The 8762-nt window shown below is 49.9% G+C and overlaps 1 protein-coding gene across 1 annotated transcript in view; it reads right to left on the bottom strand.

The window, feature by feature from the left end:
• Positions 1-3331: 3331 nt before the first annotated feature.
• The window catches only part of GTF2F1 (general transcription factor IIF subunit 1), a 29778-nt gene continuing 24347 nt past the window's right edge, over positions 3332-8762 (bottom strand). The window contains exons 13-14 of the mRNA XM_015422809.1: positions 6167-6299; positions 3332-3840 (exon numbers count right to left, since the gene is read on the bottom strand). Coding sequence (XP_015278295.1) covers positions 3636-3840; positions 6167-6299 — 338 coding nt within the window. The 3' untranslated portion in view covers positions 3332-3635. The remainder of the gene's footprint in view (positions 3841-6166; positions 6300-8762) is intronic.

Below are 8762 nucleotides of genomic sequence, written 5' to 3'. Positions count from 1 at the left end.
TTTGCGCAAGCTCAACCCCCCCCCCGTACATTTAAACTTTAAAGGTAAGCACTTACCTTTAAAGTTTAAAGCCCAACCCGGCCTCGCTTAAGTCCCGGACTCCTCCGGGACAGTAAAGTAAGGCCTTTTTTTTTTCTTCACAAACGCTCGTGGCGAAGCTTTGCCCGAGCGCATATCGCTTAGAGTTTAAAAAAAATGGCGGGGGAAAGCCGGAAGCCTCAGGCTTCCGACGGAAGTGGCTAGGCACCGGTGGAGAGCGATCAGATGCCGGTTTGTATCGAAAGCCACCGTTGCACTCTGTTTACCACCACTTCGGACCTAGTGGCAGAGTGCAATGGTGTAAAGGGATTTACAACGGTTAGGGACGGGAGGCAGATGTTCGCCGTCTGAACGCCGGTAAGTACACCGGTTGGAACCGGCACCTTAACCGTTGTAAATCCCCCGTCTGAACGCACCCTGTGTCACAGTGGCCAAAAAATACCAGGGACCATCAGGAGGTCCAGCAGTGGCAGTGAATTCCACGTGTTCATCACCCTTTGGGTGAAGAAGGACTTCCTTTTATCTGTTCTAACTCGATTGCTCAGCCATTTCATGGAGTGCCCACGAGGAGTTCTTGTATGGTGAAGATGGGGAAGAAGAATAGGAAAAGGTTGCTACGGTAGGGGGTAGATGCTGCCAGGGGAAGAAACAGAAGACGACGACAGGGAGAGAGGGAGAAAAGAAAAGGGAAAGACTAGGAGGAGGAAAACGGGGGGAGAGAGGGAAAATGAAATGAACATTATCTCCCCCCAAAGTCCTCACAGGTCCTCCACTCTGTTACCAAACTGAAGAAGAAGAGATTGGCTTTATACCCCACATCTCACTTGGAGTCTCAGAGCGGCTTACAAGCTCCTTCCCCTTCCCCTCCCCACAACAGACACCCTGGGAGGTAGGCGGGGCTGAGAGAGCTCTTTCGAGGACTGCTCTTGAAGAAGAAGAGATTGGATTTATACCCCACCCCTCACTCGGGAGTCTCAGAGCGGCTGACAAACTCCTTTCCCTTCCCCTCCCCACAACTGACACCCTGTGAGGTAGGCGGGGCTGAGAGAGCTCTTTCGAGGACTGAGGACTGCTCCTTGAGAAAACAGCTCTGGGACAACTTGTGACTGACCCAAGGTCACTCCAGCAGCTGCATGTGAAGGAGTGGGGAGGGGAATCACAACCGGGTCACCACTACCCCAAACTGAGAATTCCACATTAAAAATAATGCCATTGGAATTTGAGTAGAATAAGATTGTTCGACAGTGTCATTGATGCAACGAACATGAAACTGAGCCAAGTTCAGAGGATGGTGGAAGACAGGAGGGCCTGGCATGACCTGGTCCATGGGGTCGCAGAGAGCCAGACTCGACTGCGACTGAACGACAACAACAACAAAGATTGTCACTCCAGGACGGTCCAGAGCTCCTGGAGGCCGCAGAAGCAAGAAAAAGTGCTTGTGGAGTAGTCATGGATCTCTGTGATCTCATCTATCTGAGTGACCGGGGGGAGGGGAATAAAACGGGATGGGACCATCCCCGCATGAGGAAACCGGCTTGCCCACCCAGGAGGGCTAACACCAGGAAGGCCATTACATTCATCGCTGGTGGGCATGTAAGAGGGTTAGGGACTTCTGGGAGATGGTTTTGATTCACATTAAGGTGATCACACGGTATGACCAACCAAGACGACCAGCATTAATTTTCTGAGGTCTATGGCACGACACATCAGTCCCCAAAATTCGTAAAACCTTGATATCAACCTTATTAGTAGCCGCCGAGGTGGTCTTTGCCATTAAATGGAAATATCCTCGCTCGCTTCATTTGAACTTGTGGTACGCCAAGGTCTGGGAACTATATGCGATGGACAGAATGGCAGATATTATTGGCATAAGAACATAAGAGAAGCCAATGTTGGATCAGGCCAGTGGCCCATCCAGTCCAACACTCTGTGTCACACAGTGGCCCCAGACTCTCATGGGAGGACGTACTCTGGTGAGATTTCTGGCAGTCCAACAGGGCCTGTGCAGTTTGCCACTCTGCTTTTACAGACAGGTGAGGAAGGAAAGAAGTCAAGGGGGTGGTGGCAGTAGTGGGGTGGTGGCAGCAGCAGCGGTAAGGTGCAGTGATGGCCACCCCTTCAGAAGGCAAAACAGCGACTGCTGTACATGGTCACCTATTTATGACACACATGAAGCCTCTCTTTGCCCAAAGGCATCCAACCAACACACAAAATTAAAAACTCCAAAAGAATTAAATGAAAACTAAAACCCAAAAGAACCTAACACTGTAATCAGAAATATGACTTGGCTACAGCTTTCTTAAACTATTAAAATAACCCCCCCTCTCTCCCCCTCCCTCCCTCTCTCTCTGTCTCAAGCTGATATGAAGTCAGTTAAATCCACAGACACACATTCGTAATGCTGGTATGGTGGGGAAAGACAGGAAGATTCTGTGTTGAATGCAGATGTGTAATGGGTGTAGAATCTGCCATTTCTTTCTGTATTTAGAAGGAAACCTAGGAAGCCATCAATGAAGAAAAGGGACCAGACGAAACCTTATTAGTAGCTGCCAAGATGGTCATTGCCATTAAATGGAAAGATCTTAACTCACTTCATTTGAACTTGTGGTATGCCGAGGTCTGGGAACTAGATGTGATGGAAAAGACTGCAGATAGTACAGGCATGTTTAGAAACACAGGAAGCCATATTGACATAATGAATAAACGGCTCCCATTTCTAGAGGCATCGTTGCTAGCTAATTCGTCGTCGAGATCCCAAATTCCACAACGTTTTTACGAAACAGTTAATTATACGTAACGATATATAGAGTTTTACGAGGAGCCTGGAAGACCTCGACGGCATAACACCAGTCTGTACTGTTGTCATTGTATGTAACCTTTCGCATGTTGAACTGCTAAGCCTACTGCTTTTTCTCACATGAAGGTGTCATGTATTCTTCATGACCTGTATTGATTTTGTTGCTATGGAAGTTGAAATGGTTGCTGTGTTCCCTCTAAGCTGAGTCAGTGTGAGCTGGCTCACAGTTTTTTAGCCTCCGGCTCACACATTTTTGTCGTCGCTCAGGAAGGGTGGCTCCAGAGCAGACTGATTTATGCAGCAACCAAATCACCTGCTCACAAGTGCCAGCAGCTCACAAAGTAGAATTTTTGCTCACAAGACCCCACAGCTTAGAGGGAGCATTGTTGCGGATATATGAAAATGTAATAAAAATGGGTTTGTTTTTTTTTAAAAAAAAGGCGGGCTGGCACACGAGTACAGTGACCCCCAGGGGAAAGTGTGAAAAGTCCCTATTTTATTTTTAAAATACAGCACTTCATTCGCAAATCCCTCCATACGGTGGAGAAAACGTCGGCTACTCGAAAGAGATTGTGCCTTCGATGCTTCTCAACGGGCAGTGATGATCTACCCCCTTCTACCGCTCCGATCTCAAGGAAGAAGCAGGGCGCTTGCCCTGAGGAGGCCTCTTTCTCCCTGAAGGGTGAAACGGAGCCCCCGCGGTCCGAGTTCTGAGCCCTGCCTCCCAACTGCTGTTCTAACATGAGGGGCTCATGGCGGTGGGAGGCTGAGTCCGTCTCCGCTGGGCCCTCGGCCGCCCTCACTCCTTCAGGAAGAAGTGCATCTTGTCGTTGATGTTCTTGCGGTCGGGGTTGAGGCGCTTGAGGATCTGGGCCAGCACGTTGACTGTCTGCTCGCTGCTCAGGCCCGTCTTCTTGGTCTGGAACTTCTTCAGCAGGTCCTTGGTGGTCATGGGCTTGCGGGTCAGGTAGCGGCGCACGGCGTCCTCCGTCAGCTGCACGTCTCTGCAAAGGGGGAAACACACGGCTGCAGGCAGGCCCATGCGCAGAGGGTTCCCACTGGCGTGCTTATAGTGGGAAGTCCTCCAGGTAACTGAGGAGCTTGCCTGCCAATGTTCACCTGATCGACGGGCGGAAATTGGGGCTATAAGAACATCAGAGAAGCCAATGTTGGATCAGGCCAGTGGACCCTCCAATCCAACACACTGTGTTCACAGTGGCCAAAAATACCAGGTGCCATCGGGAGGTCCAGCAGCAGGGCCAGAACTCCAGAAGCTCTCCCACTGCTGCCCCCCATGCACCAAGAAGACAGAGCATCACTGCCCCAGACATAAGAACATAAGAGAAGCCATGTTGGATCAGGCCAGTGGCCCATCCAGTCCAACACTCTGTGTCACACAGTGGCCAGAAATACCAGGGGCCATCGGGAGGTCCAGCAGCAGGGCCAGAACTCCAGAGGTTCTCCCACTCTTGCCCCCAAGCACCAAGAAGACAGAGCATCACTGCCCCAGACATAAGAACATAAGAGAAGCCATGTTGGATCAGGCCAATGGCCCAGAACTCCAGAAGCCCTCCCAAGCACCAAGGATACAGAGCATCATCCTGGTCAAAGTGTTCCATCTATAACTTGTGGCTAATAGCCACTGATGGACTTCTGCTCCAGATGTTTATCCAACCCCGTCTTGAAGCTGTCTATGCTTGTAGCCACCACCACCACTTCCTGCAGCCCAACCGTGTGTGTGTTCTTCTGGAGATCACCACAGAGTTTCTGGCAATTCCTAGAGCTAGTCACTACTGGGTAGCTCTAGGAATGGCCAGGAACTCTATGGTAGGAAGTAGACAAGGCCTTATATTCCTTTTTCATTTTTCTCCCAGGATGCTGCTCTCCCCCACAGAAACTTCCGGGCAACCCGAGCCATGTAGCTGCTTGGCGTGTGAAGCCACAAAGGAGGGAAGGTTCTTTGTGGGAAGCAAGAGCCAGAAGGTTTGGATGGCTACAGACCTTAGCTTTGGGGTCGATCACCCAAAGCTCCGTGCAAATATACCCCAAGCCACCACGATAAAAGCAAGCAGCACATCTGAATTTTGAAGCATCAAATGACATAATTAACACACAATAATAATTAATAATTGTCGTATGGCAATGTGTGTCGCATAGCCAGGAGATCCAAAGATTGTCTGGCAGCCTGAAGTTCTAGCTCTTCGGCGTTATGCACCACTGAAGTGGCGAGCTAGACTTATTTTGGGGGCTGAGAGAGCTCTGAAAGGGCTGTGACCAGTGCTCCCTCTAAGCCGAGTTAGTGTGAGCTAGCTCAAAGTTTTTTTGGCCTCCGGCTCACACATTTTTGTCTTCGCTCAGGAAGGAGGGCTCCAGAGCAAACTCATCTATGCAGCAGCCAAATTGCTCGCTCACAACTTTAATGCCAGTAGCTCACAAAGTAGAATTTTTGCTCACAAGACTCCACAGCTTAGAGGAAGCATTGCCTGTGACTGACCCCAGGTCAACAACAACAACAAATAAATTAGGCATGAAGAGTCTAAAGCTGTTCTCAGAACCAGGCCAAGAGAGTCCTGGCGATTCCCGGAGCCACCAAGAAAGGGACAAGGGGACTGCCAGAAACTCTGAGACGGAGGCCAACCGACATCAAGGGCCAATGTTCCCTCTAAGCTGAGTTAGTGTGAGCCAGCTCACAGGTTTTTTAGCCTCCAGCGCACAGGTTTTGGTCTTCGCTCAGGGAGGAGGGCTGCAGAGGCCAAATCGCTTGCTCACAGCTTTAATGCCAGGCGCTCACAAAGTAGAATGTTTGCTCTCCAGACTCCACAGTTAAAGGGATCACTAATCAAGGCCCCCGGGGGCAGGCAGGGTTGCCAAGTCACTTACCTGGCGCAGCAGGGGAGAGTCGGTCCCGATCCGGGACATTCGCGCACGCACAGCGCGATGACGTCACCCGGACGTGACGTCATCACATTGTGTGTGTGTGTGTCGCCAGCTGATGCTCTAGCAATCGGCTGGAAACTCTATGGTACCACAGAGTTTTCAGGCCGATTGCTAGAGCGTCGGCCAGCGACGTGCCCAATGTGATGACGTCACGTCCGGGTGACGTCATTGCGCCGGGCACGTCGGCCCGAACCGGGAACTTTGGGGGCAGCGTTCCCCCCGTCGGACTGATCCGAACTGGCGGGTTGGGGGATGCCCCGTTGGCCCGATTCTGGCACTTTGAGAGCGGGGTTCCCCCCAGCAGCTGGACCCAGGCCAGCAGGCTGGGGGTCTCTAGAGTGGGCAAGCCCCCCCCCCGGGGACCTGGCAGCCCTAGGGGCAGGCGATACTTACCCGCTGCTGGGGGTTGACTTGCCCGACTGCGGCTGGGGCGTTGACTTCCCAGAGGCGGAGGCCGCTTGGGACCCGGCGTCCATCTTCACCCTCTTGGCCGCAGGGAGCTCGCTGGACCCCGCTTGCCGTTTGCCTGTTCCAAGGAAAACAGATACACCGATTTGAGAACGGGAATCCCAACGTGGATCATCGTCAGGGCTGAAACCTGTCCCTTTCTTCCCAGCAGGGGGAACCAAGAACTGGCCCACACAGGGATGAAGGTGGTGGAAGATATGGCTAAATCGTGTGTGTGCGTGTGCGTGTGTTTGTGTTGTTCTGGGGATCACCATAGAGTTTTATGGCAATCCCTAGAGCTACCCTTATCGCATCCGGGTAACTCTAGGAACCGCCAGGAACTTTATGCTCAGAACTTCCTGTAAGAAGACAAGGTATTAAGACACCAACAGCTGGTTGGGAAATTCTTGGAGATTTGGGGGTGAAACCTGGGGAGGGCGGGGGGGGGGGCAGAATGCCACAGAGTCCACCCTCCAAAGCTGCTGTTTTCTCGGGGGGAGGGGGACTGATAACTGTTGTCAAGAGATCAGTTGGTTTTGGCGGTTTGCAAGCGGGTGCACTCCGTCGAAGCTCTGATGTGAGTGCCCCGTAAAACGTGCCGATGGCGAGGGGTCTGAGTTGATCTCAGACCCCCTCAACCCTTTGTAGGGGGGGTCGTAGTCTGGGGTGCATGAGGTTGCCTCCGGCTCACACATTTCTGTCTTAGCTCAGGAAGGGCATCACCAGAGCAAACCAATTCATGCAGCAGCCAAATCGCTCGCTCACACCTTTAATGCTGGTAGCTCACAAAGGAGAATTTTTGCTCACAGGACTCCACAGCTTAGAGGGAACACTGGCCGTAGCCTGGGGCGCATGAGGTCCCTCACCCGAGGCTCATGCCAAGGGTTTGAGGTTCCTTTGCCCCGATAGGTTCTCGCGGCACGGAGCCAGCGATGGCACTAAGAGGCACACGCCGGGCAGAGCGCACAAGTGATCTACAGAAAATGATCTTTCCTACCTTCTGATGAAGCGCAAGCAAAATGTCGAGTTGATCCATGTCATAAGCAATCGCTTAAACAGCCGTAAAGCCGCCCCAAGGCCCGAAACAAGCGGAGGGGGAGGGGAATACCCGATCCTGATAAAACTGAGTTTAAAAAGCGGGGACCGAGAGGGCGGCTTGAAGGAAGCGAAAATCCGATGCAGTGTGGGGCAGACTAGCAAGAAAGCAGTAAAATACCAGCTTCTCAGAGACTTCTGAAAACTTTCTTCTGCATGTAAACAATGACACAGCGAGCAGAAAAAATGGTGGCCAAAGGGAAAAAAGGGCGGCCAAAGGGAAACTAACAACATCACCGCCAGCCATTAAACCGGAAGTAACCATAGACTTTCCTAAAATGATTGCGGCCGCTTTGCGCCCTCTGCTGGACCAGATGATCAACCTTAATGACAAGTCTGACGCACTGCAAAAAGAACTCCAAGGAGACACAGCAACAACAGAGAAGACAGTGAAGAAGCTGATTGACCCGGTGCTTAAAGCGGAAAAGATCTCAAAGCAACAACAGAAAGCAACAGAGGCGCCTGAGAAAGGGGAAGACAACCAAGATGCAGAGGAAGAAGATAAAGATTGGGAAAGTTCTGACTAGAGATGTGAAGGCCCGGGGGAAAACCGGGAACATTCGGGGGAAAAACTTTTCCCCCCCTGTTTTTTTCCGAAAAATTGAAAAAAGAAAAGAAAAGAAAATTGACTATGGAACATTTTATTTTAACATGATGAACAAAATATTTTAAGACAAGGTGTTCAAATATTTACCAAATCATTTCTAAAAAATACGTATGGTATCAGATTGATCTGATTTCTGTGCACTGAGGACAAGCAAGTCCTAGGTTACCAACTGAACTCTCCACTGCAAGAATAAGATGCATTTCTGCCTTTAGGAGGTGCTATTGTCACAAGAAAAGAAAAAGGTTTCAGTTTTGTTTTTGCATGTGGGTGGGTATTCTGTTTGTAATAACTGTTTGGATACGCTATATTTTTAATAGGCTAGTTGTGATAATTTCATGCCGAGTAAAAATGTCCATAGTCATATTTTATGTTCCTAAAGTAACAGAACGACTTTCAGTCTGGAAAAGAAAAAAGAAATGCTCATGTAGCATTTTTTCTCAATTTTCCTGAAAACGTCCGTTTCCCCCCGGAAAAAATCCGGGTTTTTTTTCCCCGAGCTTCAAAATTTCCGCAAATTTTACATCTCTAGTTCTGACATCATCTCAAACCGTCGGGCGTTGAAGCAGAATTAGGGGCTGCTGACCCTAAGCCTATAAAAACCAAACGGATTTTTGATAAAACGAAAACTTAGAAGAAAGAAATAAGCCAAACAGATTAAACTTGATAGCTGGTTGTTTAAATACATATAATTTTGAAAGCTAGGATGTATACACTGCAGAAGGCTGTGACGGAGATTGCTTGGTCTGTAACTGTATATCTCTAAGATACTCCTTTGGCGATATGATACTAGGGAAGTATCAATCATTTATATATATATATCAATCATATATATATATATAT

Source organism: Gekko japonicus, unplaced genomic scaffold (assembly GCF_001447785.1).
Source record: "Gekko japonicus isolate JY-2015 unplaced genomic scaffold, Gekko_japonicus_V1.1 scaffold4021, whole genome shotgun sequence".
In the NCBI taxonomy this organism is placed as follows: Eukaryota; Metazoa; Chordata; class Lepidosauria; order Squamata; family Gekkonidae; genus Gekko; species Gekko japonicus.
This window is presented reverse-complemented; position numbering and strand designations above follow the sequence as displayed.